This window comes from Durio zibethinus, chromosome 19 (assembly GCF_047325235.1).
Source record: "Durio zibethinus cultivar Kanyao isolate XHJ-2024 chromosome 19, ASM4732523v1, whole genome shotgun sequence".
In the NCBI taxonomy this organism is placed as follows: domain Eukaryota; kingdom Viridiplantae; phylum Streptophyta; class Magnoliopsida; order Malvales; family Malvaceae; genus Durio; species Durio zibethinus.
In genome coordinates, this window is record NC_143180.1 from 709733 (window position 1) to 726977 (window position 17245).

Consider the following 17245-nt stretch of genomic DNA (forward strand, 5'->3'; position numbering starts at 1 on the left):
TTAAGCTTGGTTTCGTACACCCATTTGACTCCAATTACTTTTCTATTTTTGGGTCGATCAACCAACTCCCATGTTTCATTCCTTTCAATCATGAATAGCTCCTCCTTCATTGCAACAATCCAATTTTGATCCGTCTTGGCCTCTTCATAATTTGTAGGTTTACATACAGTAATATTACATCTTTAATAAACATCAAAAAGTAGTCTTATACCTCTGATAGGACTGTCATCTACCATTTCATTCTCTCAATCTTCAATGCTAGAAAACTTGAGCTTGTGCTCTTTTAAGGTTGGATCCATCTTTTTTGCATCATCCCAGTTCCATTCTTCATCTTCCATAAAGTGCACATCCCTGCTTATAATAATTTTTTCAGTTTGTGGTTGGAAAACTTTATAAGTTTTTACAATTGAGCTGTAGCCAATGAAGATGCTTGGAAGTGCTCTTTTATCTAATTTATCTTTCTTGGTCTGTGGAACATAAGTGAAGCATAAACATCCAAATATTTTAAAGAAATTCAAAGATGGTTTATAACCATACCATGCCTCAAAAGGTGTTTAATCCTTCACTGCTCTTGTGGGAAGCCTGTTTTGCAAAAAAATAGCAATATTTGCTGCTTCAGCCCAAAATTGCTTTGACAGGTTCTTCTCATGTAACATACATCGTGTCATCTCCAATATGAATCTATTTTGTCTTTCACTTACTCCATTTTGTTGTGGAGTGTATGGAGTGATTAATTGATGTTGGATGCCTGCCTCTTCACAAAAATGAGTGAATGCTTTAGATGTGTACTCTTTGCCATTGTCTAATCTGAAAGTTTGAATTCTACAACCACTCTCGTTTTCAACTCTGGCTTTAAAGTTCCAGAAGACTTGAGCCACCTCTGACTTGTACTTTAAAAAGAAGATCCAACACATACGGGTGAAATCATCAATGAATGTAACATAATAAAGACTACCTTTCAGAGAAGGCGTTCTTTGTGGGCCTGCAATGTCAGTATGAATTAATTGTAACTTTTTTAATGCTCTCTATATTGCCTTAGGAAATGGTTTCCTACTTTGCTTTCCAAATTGACATGTTTTGCAGTTTGGAATATGATCATCAAGTTTTGAAAAATCATTTACCATTTTCTTGAATTTCATCTATAGCAGCCTTTGATGAGGATAGTGCCGAAGCCTCTTATGCCATACTTCAGTGATATTTTCTTTGATTGGTAAAGCAATTTGCTCCTCTTCCAATAGATTTAGAGCAAAGCTTTTCCCTTTCATTTTTACTTTGAAAATATCTTGGCTAATTGCATCTTTAATCAAGCAACTTTTATTTTCGAACATAACTTTATAACCTTTTTCAATTAGTTGTCCAACACTTAACAAGTTTTGATCAATTTCAGGGACATATAATACATCAGAAATGAACTTTGTACCTGAACAAATTGAAATTACAACTGTTCATTTTCCCTTCACAGTTATGTACTTGCCATTACCAACTCAAACTTTCGATGAGTTTACGTTGCTTAGTTCCCTGAATAGATCCTTATCATGTGTCATGTGATTAGTACAACCACTATCAATAAGCCAACTCTCACTTGATTTGATGTCGGAGAAACATGTAGCTATGAACAGGTGATCCTCCTCCTCTTGATCAGCAATCTTTGCATCTTTATCATGTTACAAATTTTTGTTTTTATAGATAACAGCTTCATGCCCCATTTGATTACATTTAGTGCATTTAGCATCAGGTCTTCTCCAACATCTAAATGGAGGATGACCCTTCTTTCCACAATGTTGGTAAAGTGAATAGGATTTCTTTTGATTTTCATTCTTTCCTTTTACATTGGCTGATGCAGTACTTGCCCCATTTCCTTCAAAATCCTTTTTCTTCTTTCTTTTGCTTTTGGCCACATTTTTATGCTTGACTGCCAAAGCTCCTTCAATTGTTGTATCTTCCCTCATCAATCTTTTTTGTTCTTGTGCTTGCAAAGCGTTAAGTAATTCTGCTAAAGAAATTTTTGACAGATCCTTTGTATTCTCTAAGGCAGTGATGGTTGCTTCATATCTTTCAGGTACTATAACAAGAATTTTTTTTACAATTCTTGAGTCAGTAAATTCATATCCAAGAAGCCTTACTTTGTTTGCGATACTTAGAAGCTTATCGGAGTAATCTTTAATCGTTTCGGAGTCCTTCATTCTTTGAAGTTCAAATTTTCTAATCAAGTTAAGGACTTGCATCCTTTTAATTCTTTCATCTCCTTCATATTCATTCTTGAGATAATCCCATATCTCTTTTGCTGACTTCAGAGACATGATACGAGTGAAGATGGTGGATGAGACTACAGCAAACAAGCAGGCCTTTGCCTTTGGTTTCTTTGTCTTTTTTTTTCTTTCTGTGTCATGGTGGGATTGTTTGGAAGTGCAGGAATTTCATAGTCTTCTTCCACTGCTTCCCAAAGATCTAAAGCTTCCAAGTATGTCTCCATACGTACTGCCCAGATCTGGTAGTTGTCTCCGTCGAACACTGTCGGAGCAATTGCGGAGAAACTGACTTCAGCTTCCATGACGCATCAATTTCACACACAGATCCCTTAAGAAGATAGCTCTGATACCAAATATTGTTATTTTTGAAGTAAAGAAAACTTTACTCATTGTTGCATTTCTTAACATCAGAAACATTACAATTTAAAGTCTAATTAATAACTACCCACTAAAATCATAGTCCTAAAATTAAGCCATGACCACCGGCATGAATAACAAAAAAAAATAATCAACACCAAAAAAACAGGAACAACATGAAACATTCAACTAAGCAACATTCATGAATCCACATTAACAGTCCTAAACACATCTTCTAACAATAATAATAATAATAATAATAATAATAATAATAATAATTTAAATATATAATCATTGTCTTATCTCCAACGAGCAACCAAACATTTTCGAGAAATGAGTCCACAGCAGATGGAGGAGACAATACCAAAACTGCAGGTCTTGCTATTGCTTTGAGAACTATGGTTTTATTTTGTTCTGAAAAGCTTTTCTCTTCTCAACCAAGATGTGTCCAAGTTAAAAAGTGTCATTTTTTTCCGCTTCCCATAAAATTGTTCTGTTTTTTCTAGTACCCAAATGCAGTTTTAACTTGAAAAAGAAAACAGAAAATAGTTTTTTATGCATGCATTTTAGAAATATGTTTAGAGCTGAAAAGAGAACCAAAGTTGCATGTGTATGAAGTCCCTATAAAATGCTTGACACATATGCAGGTTATGGCCCAATCATTGCCCTTGGATAAGCACAAACTAGTTACCTACTTGAGGAAGGAGTTTAAAGTAGTCGTGGCAGTGACTGGTGATGGGACAAACGATGCACCTGCTTTGTATGAGGCTGACATTAGACTTGCTATGGGAATTGCTGGAACAGAGGTTTGTTGTCATCTCAGCCACCATTTGTGTGAATAAAATGTTTCCAAGTTCGCGTAGCTGTTTCTCTTACATTAATGTTAGCTAAGCACATTTCTTCAATACCACCTTCAGGTTTCAAAAGAAAGTGCCGATGTTATCATAATGGATGATAACTTCACGACCATACAGAATGTTGCCCGATGGGGCCGTGCAGTTTATGTCAATATCCAAAAGTTTGTACAGTTTCAGCTCACAGTTAACATTGTCGCTGTCATGCTCAATTTTATTTCTGCATGCATCTCAGTTACTTTCATTTATGGAGGTTAGCCTTTTAAAACATCCTAGCAAATTTGTTTCTTGCTTTGAGCTTAGGCCTGTCTTTTAGATAATGCAAATGATTAATTATCTTTGAGAAGTAATTTTCAGGTTCTGCTCCTCTCACGGCTGTTCAGCTGCTCTGGGTGAACATTATCATGGACACTCTTGGTGCATTGGCATTGGCTACAGAACCTCCTCATGAGGGCCTGATGAAAAGGCCTATTATTGGGAGGGATGTAGCTTTCATCACTAGGATCATGTGGAGGAATGTCATCGGCCAGAGCATTTATCAATTGATTGTACTTGCAATTCTCAAGTTTAACGGGAAACGGCTTTTGATGCTTTCTGGTTCAGATGCTACTGCTGTTTTGAATACAGTCATCTTCAATACATTCGTATTTTGCCAGGTGCTGGCCCTTGATCCTTATATCCTTTTCTTCATTTTTTAGGGCCTGGTGTCGTTCTATTTACAATGTAGTTTCGAAAACCCACCTGGTTATCTTCCCAGAAGACAAGACTTTTGCAGTTATGATGATTGAGGCATATATATATTTTTGATTGTACAACTCAGTTTTAGATAATTTTGATGCTACTGTTCAGGTGTTCAATGAAATCAATAGCAGGGATATGGAGAAGATAAATGTTTCCTAAACTTCTTTGATAACTGGCTATTCATTATGGTGATGGTCTCTACAGTGGCTTTCCAAAGTATCATAGTTGAATTCTTGGGTACTTTTGCAAACACTGTGCCACTGAGGGGGGAGTTATCGCTGAGCAGCACTTTACTTGGAGCAGGAATCCTCATTGTTGCTGTTATTCTCAAATGCATTCTCGTTGAGAATAGCAAAGAAGCTGCCACATCAAGAACCATGATGGCTACGAACCGCTCCCAAGTGGTCCGGATATGGCATGAACGGTCGAAATACATCGGCAAAAACATTCCTTTTATTGGATTAGGAATATTATGATGATTCATTGTACTTGAGCAAATTTTAAGTACTATTCAAGAAGATGCCATGATTTCGCAATTTCACAGCTAATTGTGATTAATTTTCTTCGACTCATGCAGTATACCATTTTTTATTTTTTAGTTTAAGTTTCCTTTTTCAAGATGAAAACTGGCCTAAAGCCGAGTACCAATACTTGGCTGTAATTGTTAAAAGTGAGTCATAGTATCATTTCATGTTAATAGTAAGACGATTAGCAAGGACTTGGTTCCTCTGCAGGTTTCCATCCTAACGAGAGAGAAAAAAAAAAGGGAAGAAACTTACTCCATTCTCTATGCCATACAATGGACCCTGTCCGTTGACCAATAGTATAGTACTTAGGTATTTAGGTAAACTAACAATAATCCCTTCCCAATCAATGGACCCTGTCCATTGACCAATAGTATAGTACTTAGGTATTTAGGTAAACTAACAATAATCCCTTCCCAATCCTAATCTTCGCTTTACTCTAATGTATTCCAAACCAAATGTTAGAATGCAAGTAGAATTCTGCAGCAAACTTCTTTGGCAGTAAACCCAACAAATTACAGCAGTTGTTTTCAAAGCAAACTATCAATAAGAAATCAAACACGCACGTCAAATCCAGCGGACTGCCAATGCGCTAAAACTCGTCATTTCCATAAGTTGTCAATTTTTCCTAAAAAGTTATCATAAAAGCTAAAGTTAATTTTAACAGTTAGCCAGTTTCACCAATGAGTTCTGCAACAGGAAAATATGAACCCACTACACAACTTCAGCCAAACTAGAGAATCCAAGCATGTGCAAAAGTATACTTCACATTTATATAAAATCAAAATCCTCAAGATGTTTAGCTGTTTTGAGCTTGTACAAATCAACAATTTCAAGAGGAAATAAACTATGACTAATTTTCAGGCACTCTGGGCTTTGCAACAGCATGCCTGCTAACAAATAGCTTGCCGATATCTTCAGTGACCACGTTACTCCTGTCAAAAATTGAACCACTAATTATTAACAATAAATTTTCTCCAACGTAAACAAAGGACAAACAACATTTACGAATCAAATTATAGACATGCAAGGAAGATTTGGCTTGAAAGTCCAGATATTAAACTACCCCACATGAGGTTTGAGGAACATTAGGCAATGTAAAGGGTGGATGGTATGTGAGAGACTGACAGTTCTCCAGCCTATTGTATGCTTCTTGTCGGTGTCAAGCGCCTATGAAATGTAGTAATTTTGAGTGAAAAGAAGGGATAAAAGGAAAATAGTCAGCTCTCAAGCATAAGAAGAAACTTTTTTCACTTGGAAAAGCACAATGTTTTGCTTCTTGAGACAGTCGAAAAAAGCCATAAAAATTTCAAATTCTAGCAATTAAGACCATAATAGAAACAGAAATCAATCAAGATTTGGCTTGTAAGAATTCGTTACTATTTTTTCACCGATCTGTAAGCATGTGAAAAAAAAAAAAGACTTCCCACAAGCAAAGTAAAATAATTTAATTTACACAACAAGCAATTTATTTCGTTCAGAAGGAAAAGTCAATAGTTGCAGGCAGCTAAGGTTAAAATCCCAAGGAAAACAAGGAACAAATTTTATCTCAAACGACTCAATAGATCAGCCAATTCTTTACAATTACTACCTCGCCTTAAGCCATTGCTGTGTCAACCAGAGTTGCCCAAACTAAAATGCATTTGTTTGATGGCTAAAATCTTTAGCAATGGTCTAAAGTAAAATAGTAATTATCAACAATTAACTGCTCTGTGGAGCCGAAAAGTTGATTGTTTGAGATAAAATTTGTTCCCTGTTTTTCTTGGGATTGAAATTTAGTAGCTAAATCATCAATGCTACCCAAAGTTGTACTAACGTTAAGCAGATTATGTGTTGCATAAAATTTCAATTGATTCTTCTAAATAAGAAGTCTAAACCCAAAAAAAAAAAAAAAAAAAAGGGTTTGGGAAGAATTGAGACCTTCCTTTGAGCTGGGGGGGAACAAGGGCGCCACCTTCGGTGTCATGAACGCTCTTGGAATGAGGTATGGTAGCTCTAGGAAGTTTAGCCCTTGGTGACGGCGGTACGCTAACACTAGTAGTGGAACCCAATCCCATCATCTCCTTCGAGTCTTGCTTACGCGACGCACTTTCCGCCACCGCTGCCACTACTACAGATGCGTGGTCGTTTCCACTCACTAATGACACTGTCGGAGAGTTCAAAAGCATCGAAGCATCTGGAAGCTTCTCAAAAGTTTCTGGCTTTTGATCAGCAAACGAGCACCCAGAAGATGCCCTGCCAATTAAATTAACCACCTTGACATGTTGTGCACAATTAAAAATGAAAATTTGAAAGATCAAATAATATTATGCTTTCGCTCACTGCGTTTTAGGAGAGGAAGGCGGTCGCGGTGGTGGAGATGCTGGTAGTTCATGGAGTTGTTGTGGTGATTCGTGTTCGGAGCCTGGAAGGTCGTCGTCTGAGGAGGATGCGTAGTCCACCCGAGACATCTCTCTTCTTGCCAAATTCTGCACCGCTGGCGTTGGGAAATGGCTGACTGCCCTCCAAAACGCATCACTTCCGACAGTTAAAAACTTAAAACAGAAGTAAGAAGTTCCACCACACGATGCCGTTCCAATTCCATTTTGGTTTGGCTTTATCGACGACTTCTGGTTTTAATTACCAAATGGAAAAAAAATATTAATTAGCATTTTTTTTAACACATATTTCCCATTGCTAGCTGCTATTACCACTTTCTCAAAGATTTCATTCTGAAAACCAAACTTGAATACATTGACATTAAGAACAAGCTATATTACAAATGGACAACACAAAAAAGAAAGAAAAAAATCCACTTGTACAGCTCTTCCTTTTAACTATAGAAATAGAACCTACGCTAGTGACTTTATTATTATTGTTTTTTTTTTTTTTTTTAATCAAAATTTACATCCGCCCAGAATAATTACGGGATCGATCAGCTTTTATCAAGGCTGCTGTCCTGACCAAGAAGTGATGGTCTGTACAACACGTGAGTTTGTGCTATCTCGATACGATCTTTTGGGTCATACATGGTTTCATCCCTTAAAGCTTCAAGGATGGCTTGTAATGCAAACTCCCTGAACATCGAAATTCAAAACCAAGTTTCATGAGCAGACACACTTTTGAAACAATAAAAATCTAGACTATCTGGTTGCCGCTCTACTTTCAGTATGGTCAGCGCATGTCTGAAAAAAGGGGGAGATTTAAGGATAATAGAAACATCATCTAGACAGTTGGGGAAAGGCAATTGACTTACCTCGTGATGAGTATCTTATATAGCATCTTCAATATGGGGCAAAGCTCCACTGGAGCCACATGTTTGTTTTCTTCAGGGTGTAAGACGCTTAAGCTGGACTGACTAAGCAGCTCATAAAAGGCTTTCACAGCAGATACACCCTGCCAAAATAATGAGATTATTATTCATAAAAGGAATTAAAGGTTAGGATCTGATAGGATGCAAAGCAAAAGAAGAACCGGAATCTTGTTTTATTAATAAACAGTGATTACTAATGCCAACCATGTTGTTACCATTATTACAAATTGACAATGAGTATGCTAAAACATGTGATTGAGATGAGATTCAAGGAGGCTGTAAACTGATGTAGAAAAGGAGATGAAATTTTCTGAGTTTACCCCAACAAAGCATATAAAACAAAATTGATACATAGGCTGTACCAGAAAAGGTTGCCACCAAACCCCATCCTTAGCTGATCTTTACCAGTCCACGTGTGCTATGGATACTTCATCTACTTAAACTTGTTTGCAAGTTACTACTTCATGAATTAATATTGATATTCCTGTTACCATTAAAGACAGTGCCTCTGAAGTCATTCTAGAGCTTGAAAGCAAGCTTTCAGTTGAAGCAATAAAGATACAAAACAAGCATACCCAAAAAATATAAATAGTTCAGTAGGTTTCCATATCACAAATTAGTTGATGATTCATTCTCTCCCAAAGTTCCCTGATAGTTGCTTTAAGAACACTATTTTTATTCTATACGCAACAGATGCTTATAAATTTGAAAAGTCACTGTATCACATGATTTGCTTCAACTCAGACAAGTATTGACTCAACTCTTGCTAAATCAACCAAAAACTGCTTATTCAAATTTGATACTCCTTGAAACAGAAAAGTTCATACCTGAATCATCCCCTTCCCCTTGATGCTATCACCCATTTCAAGGCTCAGTCCCCCTTTGGCCAACTGTTGCCCATACCAAGCATTACGACCTTTCAACAGGGTTACATAAGTGTCAGCCAACAAAGGCCCAGCAAGCTTTTCTGGCTCTTCTGCCAAGAGATGAGTGATAAATATCATCTCAGATGTACAGTGTGCAAAGTATACCGATTTGCTGGTGGCACTCTCATTGGTTAGAGCTGCTACCATTCCTGTGGAATCATTATTGGAAGTTAAACATACAGATTTGAAATTTCAACTTATTACTCAAAATGAAACTAAATTATTTTAGTCCAAAGATTAGGTGTTTAGCATCCTGTATTGTTTGTAAAGATTTATTCATGGAAATAATGTGTAAGCCTTTAACATCTTGGAGAATATGGAAAGTCGGCAATAGGCTCAACATCAAAACAAGTCTAGAATCATAATACATACAACTACACAAGGAAACTGGGCCATTGGCTCAACACTTTCTCGTTTTATTTTGAGTGAATAGGTCCTGTTTTGATCATAAATTACCTTGAATTGGGTTGATCTGTGTCTTAAATTGCAGAAATCCTGTTTCCTCTTTCCAGGATTATTCTTTAAACTAATATCTAATATTGCCGTAACAACTTAATATATGTCTGACTTAGAATACTTGCAAGAAACTAGATCTTACCAGCTCCAATGGCATAGACATTCTTCAAACCACCCATAACTTCATGAGTAACAAGGTCTCCATTGTCCCATACAATAAAGTGAGGCTGCCTTAAAAACTTTGCCAATGGTTTCCTCCACTTTTCAGCCCCACAAATTCGAGCATTAGCATATTCTTTGTTGTAAATCTCTGAAGCAATATTAGGTCCTCCAAGATAGAGAATGTTCTCTATAGGGATTCCAGCTGCAAGAAAAGAAGTAATATTCATGTTAACCTGAGCTTTATTGTGAATTGAGCAAATAGGTTAAAACAATTAAAGTGGCTTGCCAAAACTTGAAGCTTACTTGCACGATTGATCATCTGGGTGGGAGTTATTATGCGAGGTTCAGGGCCCAACTCAGCTTCTACACCCTTTGCCAGAGAAACGATTACTGGCAATGTTATTCTCTCTTTCCAATACCTTCTAATTTCCTCAAACACCTCATGGGTTTCCGTTGATGGCAAGCCATTAATTACAATATCAGCATCCCACACAGCTTCCTGCAAGTTAGTAACAACCTTTAAAGGGCAAAGCGGAGTATCAATCATATTCAAGCAGAACCCATCTTTCAAAATCTCATCTGCATACAGAGTCCGATCACCTAATCTTGCCTCAACATACTTTAAGTAAGCACACCGCCTAATCAGTCTCCTTAACAAATCCTCCCTTGAATTGATCACTTCAAATAAGTGCTCAGCTGTGGCCCTATCAACTGTCCTTCCAGGTCTCCTCCATATTCTTATCAGAACCTTATCTCTTAAGTGACCATAACTGTCTTGCAACAAAGCAGTGAATACACTACCCCAAGCACCTGCACCGACCCCAACAATTCTTAGCGGATCACCATCTACTTTACCCATTAGATGTCGAACATCATCGAGTTTCTCTTCTAATAAAGAACCATTGAAGTTCTGAATCAAGCCATTTGCATGGACATTCTGGTTCATTGCTTTAGTAGTTCCTACCATCTTTTTCTCTTGATTAAGGCCAGATGTAACTGAAAATATTTAAAGCTTCTAATTTAAGAATTCTAGGTCTAGGACTGTGATATTAAACCAAATTCAGAAAGCCGCCTATGCTTTTTGTAATGGTTTTATCCTCCAAAACGAGACCAAAAACCAAAACCAACTAATCAACAACAATACAACATGAAATCTTTAGCCAACGTTTGACCCCAAAAGAAGTTTCTAATTCTGGAGAATAACAGAAAAATCTGGAAAGGGTTTCACTACATGGTATGTTTGGAAATCTGTATCCCATCGCCCATCGGCATCAATCAAGAACCCACATCATATTCTATCCGACAAGGCAAAATCAGACTTTGTAAACTCAGTCAGTATAGTTACTTTGGCTACCTACCATCTACCAAACTAAAAGTAGCCAACAATACATAAAAGTTAAGGGAAAGCGATAAACCCGTTTTCTGTCGGCTTCTTCAACGAGGCAACAGCAATTTGGACTTTCACTAGGCCAGTTTATACATATAAAAAATGCGACCAAAAAGCTCAAACCAAAATGGATACTCAAGAAAGAGATTGATCAGCTGAGAGAAAATGGAAATGAAGAAATTGGTGAGGGAGCTTAGTGAAGAGATCTGTTTAGAGAGAAAAGATTCATCAAAAAGGCAGAGTCTTGCCCTTGTGTTAATCGCTGATATATTGCACAAGGAAAAAATGAAAAAAAAACAAAAAAGATATTGCTGTTACATGCGATGCTCTGGCAGCTCCACTCGCCTCAGCCTCTTTCTTCTGTTAACTTAAGATGCTGTCTAAAAGGAGCCATTGCTGATGTCACATACGTCCATAGAATTTTTTTTTTAATCCAAAAAAAGCAAAGGTTCTGTTTTGGGTTTTTCTTTGTTGGGTTACACACTTACACAAGGATTGGAGGTGATGACAAGCCCAAGTTCAGAGTAAAGTGAGATTTGATCTGTCCATCTCTTGGTAAGAAAATCGTCTGGGCCTTGGCCCTTTGTGAAGACTGAAATTAAGGTTTGACTTGAGATAGATCATGCAACAAGACATGATATGACGTGGGAGTTAAAGAGTTTGCTTCCATCCAACCTCAACAAATTGTATGGGTAGACAAAGAAAGGTGGAGAAATTATGGGAGGTGGCATAAGTTAATCCTAGAAACCATGTGGGTTGATGTCCAGATAGGGAACAGGAATTAACGCATAATATTCTCCAAATGCGTCTTTAAGTGCAACTTTTTGGACGCTGGAAATGAATGCAACTCTATGTTTTATACTAGTATTTGTTTAAATAATCCAACTTATAGTAGTAGTATTTTGTCAGGTGAGACGAAATGTGAAGTCTATATATATATATATATATATATAAATAAGAATATAATGGTGAGAGCTTATGTTATAAATATATATGTGTTGCGTTAATAAATGATTTGTTACTTTACTTTCCAACTTATTAATTAACTTCAAATGATTTGTTGCATTAATATATATAATACTTTTGTAATGGAATAATAAGAATTAGTTAAGAATAAAATTAAGAAGGGTAAGATAGATAGCAGTAGTCGCAGTTGGTTGAGAAAGTGTTGCAACTTAATTAAACCTTGAATCAATGAATGAAGAGAAATAAATATGGAAAATTAATAATAATAATGATTATTTATAAAGTAAATATATAACTTTTTTTTTTTTTTTTTGGAAAGAAGAGGATAATATATATAATGTTATGACCATATATCATACGGTGTTGGCACAAACTTTGCATGAATTGGAAATCAAGGGAAGAAGGATAGTAGCACTTGTATCACTAAGCTAATTTCTATGTATGTAGATTAGATAGATTAGACTAGACAACTTTTTTTTTTTTATAATAATAATAAATAATATTTTCTGCACATGCAGCATCATTTCATTTTGATTCAGAGCTAATTTTTTTTATTATTAATAATAATAATAGCAGCTTGAAGAGAGAGAATTTACATGTAGATGAAAATGAAGGCTAACTAACAGATTTGGATTTGGGTTGGGTTAGTTGGGGCGGTCACTTTGCATTGCATTTCATTTCGTTTCATGAAGGATATCGGAATATATTTGTTTTTGTTTTTTGTTTTTTTGGGTCTTCAAACTAACAAACTTTTATCCCGCATACTAAACCCACAATTCGCGTGAATCTCCAAATTACCAACCATGCTACTGTATATTTACATACATATGACATGGTACAATATGATATGATCAAAAGGTAATACTATAAGAAATCAATCATTAATTAATATTTAATTATGATCAAAATGAGCGCACCAATTTTTGTAAAAGCATAATTGATAGATATGCTGAAACTCATATATTATTCTATTCTTTTCCATTGTGGAAGAGAATCCAATTTGGAATTAATTTCTATACATGCCACCCTTAACCTTTTTTACTTATATATTTTCCTTTCCTTTGTTTAATTTCATCCTTCCTACTACTACTACCACTACATGCCTATATATAATCATAAATAAATTATAAATACAATGACATGTAGGCATATGCACCAGGCTTCAAGAAAATTAAACACTACTGCCACCTGAAAACAAATCAGAACTCTCTCTCTCTCTCTCTCAACTCATAACTTAGTATCTTCAACCTATTTCTACCCTTTCTCTATGTTTTCTCTTTCAAAGCTAAATATTGCTTCCTTCCTTTCACAATTCTCATCTCTCATTGTCTCCCAACCCAACGTAATACTGGCCTTGTATATATTATATTAATTTCTCCCTTCTTCCTCTTTATATATACTAATTAATCTTGTTTTGTTTATTATGTCAAACAGGACAAACACACAGAGAAAACAAATATGAAGGTGTACCAGGAGAGTGGTTGCTTTCATCCCACACTCCATGACAGATTGGCAGGCACTTATGGGCCTGGCTGGGGGCACTGCCACCCCCAGCCACAACGGTCTGGAAGACAATCTAAATCTCTCTTCTTACAATCCTCACCACCATGAAGATGCCTCCGCGGCCGTTGAAATAGAAGTCCAACAACACTATTTGCTCGACAACACCACCACCAACAATTCCCATTTGATCCCACAACTAACTCAGGAGCTTTCTTATGATCAGTCCAATTGGGATGCTGACCAACAAAGTTTCAATATGGTGCCATCTTCTTCATCCCCAGAAGCTGCTTACCCTCCCACACCTGACCTTCTTAACCTTTTCCGTTTACCCAGATGCTCTTTTCTTCCTAATTCATCCATTTCCTTGGAAAACGAACCTGCATCCTCTGTTGTATATGACCCACGTTTCCATCTCGACCTGCCTCCTCAGCCTCCTGTCTTCAAGGAGTTGCTGCAATCTCTGCCGCATGGCTACAACTTGCCAGCTGATGACAAAGGGGCTGGTGGGCTTGGGGACTTCATCATGATGGGGACAATGGGATTCTTGAGTTCACTAGGGACATCTCTATGGCTGGCCGTGGCAAAGGCAGAGATAAAGCTGGCAAAATCACCAAGCACTTTGCAACTGAGAGAGAAAGGAGAGTTCATCTCAATGACAAGTACCAGGCGTTAAGGACAATGGTCCCTAACCTTACCAAGGTACACTAGCCACTTTATTACTGTCGTTCTTTTTTCATCACAATAAAACAGTTTGTTTCTTTTATGATAAGCACTAAAAAAGTTCTCAATTTTTTGGTGTTATTTTGGTGGTGGGGAAACACATTTTCATCGGCTACAACCAAGAATGATAGAGCATCTATAGTTGGAGATGCTATAAACTACATTAAAGAGCTTCTTGGAACAGTTCGTGAGCTTAAACTACTGGTGGAGAAGAAGAGATGCGGGCAAGATAGGAGCAAGAGGCTTAAGACTGAAGATGCTGCTAATGCTACTGCTGCAGGGGATGTTGAGTGCAAGCCTCTGGGTGATCCAGACCAATGCTATAACAGTTCCTTAAGAAGCTCTTGGCTTAAGAGAATGCAATACATCAACCCAAATGATAATTGGGTTAGACTAATACTAAAGTCCATCAATTTATTAAGAGATTAATTAATAAAAGAAAAATAATTGAGATATTATATGAAAGAAAACCTAATTATCGTGAAACTAAAAAGAAATTAGAGTTCTTCTTCTTATTTTTTATAGGGTTAGAGAGCATGAAAAATCAAGTTGGAGATTCAAAATCAAAGACTACAATTGAGTTAATCTTCTAATGGTGAGTATGTGCCCTCTTTTTATTTAAGAAAAAATATAATGTTGATTGCTATTATTTAGAGTTGAAGTTTTGAAAGAAAAATAAAAAAAATTATGAAATCTTTCATTAATCTTCATGATCTATATAGGTAATTTACTAGGCTTTGTTTATTTCATGTTCTTAAGATTTATTGATGATTATTGAATGGAGTTTAAAGGCTAAAAGTGGGGATTTTAGTCTTTAAAGATTGAATGAGAAATTCTATTTTTGGATGAGATGCTATGATCTGTAATAATGAATTAAAATAGAATTTTGTATTAATGGACAGATTATTGTTGTGATTATTATATATAGTTGGAAAGCATGTTGAATCTACTTTCTAATGAAACAAATGAAAGTTAAATCTGAATTTTTTTATGAAGAGTTGTCTAATTTTTACTTAAGCATATATAGGTTATAAGACAACAACATCAAGGTTGATTACAAAAATTGTCTTAATTTTTATGCAAGGATTTACAAATTAAGCCAAATATATTTGGAAAGCTTATTGCGTTTACTTCTAACGAAATAAGCGGAATCAAATTTAGAGTTTCTTATAAATAAATACGTAATTTTTATGAGAAGATATACAGGTTATCTAGCAACAATATATGACGTAGATTGCAAAAATTGTTATAGTTAATCCACAAAGAATCACAAGATAGGCTATATATGGTTAGAAAGCTTATCGAGTCTAATTTCTAATGTATTAAAAAGATTTTAATTTTGAGTTGAATACCTCAAGATATGATCGTTTTAGTGAAAGAAGTGCAAGCTACCAAAATTAGTTACTTGAGTTAATTCTTGTTTAACTTAATTATTTTGGTATAAATGGTCTCAAATGGGTTGATTAATTACTGTTATGTTGAAATTATCTTGAATATGGTATTAATTATTTGGAGAGAAAAATTATGTGGTGAAATCGAAAGAAGGTAAGTAGAATCTCACGCATTTTGCTTATTTTCAAATATATATATGTATGTTTCTAAATGAATGGATATTTTATTTCATTATTTTCAATATATGAAAATATGATCAAGCATATGATTATTTTGTGTTTCTCTATATAAACGACGGATCATGCTTATGAGTAAAATGAGAAAATGATTTATGTTAAAAAATGATTTTATGATAGCTATGTTTTTACATCATTGGGAAGTGGGATCATCGACACCAGAACTAATTCTACGACCCTGGCTAGCGGGTAATAGTAGTTAACAAAGACATGATCATAAGACTTTAGCTAATAGGTAATAGTAGTTAGCGTAAGGCCTTGGCTAGTGGGTTATAATAGTTAACAATGATCATGAGGATGAAATTGTCGATACAACCAATATCACGAGTTATAGCAGTGACCGTAGTTAATGATAAAAGAATGATAATGATGATTTACGATGATGATGATTTATGATGATTTTAAATATTGATCCATGATTTGTATGAAATATGTATTTGATCATGATTTGTGATTTATAATTGATGAATTGATATGCTTAACATTAATTTATGAATTTATGAAATGTTTGACAGAACGATGATATTGAAATGTTTTGACATTATGATTTGATGATTATTTTGAATAATCTATATGATATGTATGAAAACGATGTTTGATTCGATAAAGTGTGTGAACCTATACTTACTGAGCCATGGTTTGCTCTTTCTCCATTTTTTTTTTTTTACAGATGATATGAATGTTAAGTATGATTAGTCTTATAAAGAGCTAGAAGAATCTGAGCATCAGAGAATTACTTAGAGAATAGGGTTTATAAAGTATTGTTTCTTTTAGTTGTAATACCCGACATTGAACCTTTGGAGATTTGTTATCTAGATATTTTACTTATTGAGAAATTTATTTTGTTTGAGAGTTGTTCAATGATTAAGAAAAAAAGCTTCGTAGATTTTACTTTAAGATAATATGATCGTGTTGCTCTTGGTTTCGGGACGTGACAGAAAAAGTCTAAGGATTCTGAGCTCGATGTACGCATTATTGATGATGAAGTATTATTGATGATGAAGTGACCATCAAACTTGTTCAAAGAAAGAAGATCAACTGCTTGCTGTTTGTGTCAAGACTCCTCGATGAGCTTCGGTTGGATCTCCACCACGTTGCTGGAGGCAACATTGGTGACTATTACAGCTTTCTCTTCAACACCAAGGTAAATATTCCCTTACTCATTTCTTGATATTGTTTTTCCTGCATATGTACAAATGTTTGACATCGGATGATCTTACCGTCTTAATTAATTCCAAGAATGCAGATATATGAAGGTTCTTCCGTTTACCCTAGTGCCATAGCCAATAAGCTCATTGATGTAGTGGATAGACAGCATACAGCTGCTCCACCAACCAGTAGCACTTGTCTCTAGTTCAGCAGTGATGGAAGAGTTTCATATATATGTTTGTGTTTCTATGGGAGTGAACAGCTTCAATAATTGGGTTATCATTCATACATAATTTTGAATAGCACTTATAAGGAGTTGGTGATGCTTTTT

At 35.6% G+C, this 17245-nt stretch overlaps 2 protein-coding genes and 3 pseudogenes across 4 annotated transcripts; 2 read left to right on the plus strand and 3 right to left on the minus strand.

Moving 5' to 3' along the window:
• Positions 1-1484: 1484 nt before the first annotated feature.
• LOC149513282 (uncharacterized) lies at positions 1485-2650 on the minus strand (annotated as a pseudogene).
• Positions 2651-3256: 606 nt separating this feature from the next.
• Positions 3257-5180, plus strand: LOC111309456 (putative calcium-transporting ATPase 11, plasma membrane-type; annotated as a pseudogene).
• Positions 5181-5476: 296 nt separating this feature from the next.
• LOC111310074 (uncharacterized) lies at positions 5477-7278 on the minus strand. Its single transcript, XM_022909187.2, has 3 exons — positions 7048-7278; positions 6646-6960; positions 5477-5660 (listed from the first exon to the last, which is right to left on the minus strand). The coding sequence occupies exons 1-3, from the start codon at positions 7173-7175 to the stop codon at positions 5579-5581; spliced, it is 525 nt and encodes a 174-aa protein (XP_022764922.2). The 5' UTR covers positions 7176-7278; the 3' UTR covers positions 5477-5578.
• Positions 7279-7413: 135 nt separating this feature from the next.
• Positions 7414-11291, minus strand: LOC111310073 (putative glycerol-3-phosphate dehydrogenase [NAD(+)] 1, cytosolic). 2 transcript variants are annotated; one of them, XR_016330224.1, is made up of 6 exons: positions 9865-11291; positions 9542-9763; positions 8845-9092; positions 8380-8501; positions 7961-8100; positions 7414-7781 (listed from the first exon to the last, which is right to left on the minus strand). XR_016330224.1 is itself a non-coding variant. In XM_022909186.2 (5 exons), exons 1-5 carry the CDS (start codon positions 10526-10528, stop codon positions 7640-7642), a joined length of 1416 nt encoding a protein of 471 aa, XP_022764921.2. In that variant the 5' UTR covers positions 10529-11291; the 3' UTR covers positions 7414-7639. The 2 variants fall into 2 exon arrangements, 1 of the variants encoding a protein (XP_022764921.2); XM_022909186.2 differs by lacking the exon at positions 8380-8501.
• Positions 11292-13372: 2081 nt separating this feature from the next.
• On the plus strand, positions 13373-17163 carry LOC111309703 (transcription factor bHLH91-like; annotated as a pseudogene). Its single transcript, XR_016330499.1, has 4 exons — positions 13373-14116; positions 14261-14487; positions 16700-16909; positions 17012-17163. The product of XR_016330499.1 is annotated as a transcription factor bHLH91-like (transcript).
• Positions 17164-17245: the final 82 nt, after the last annotated feature.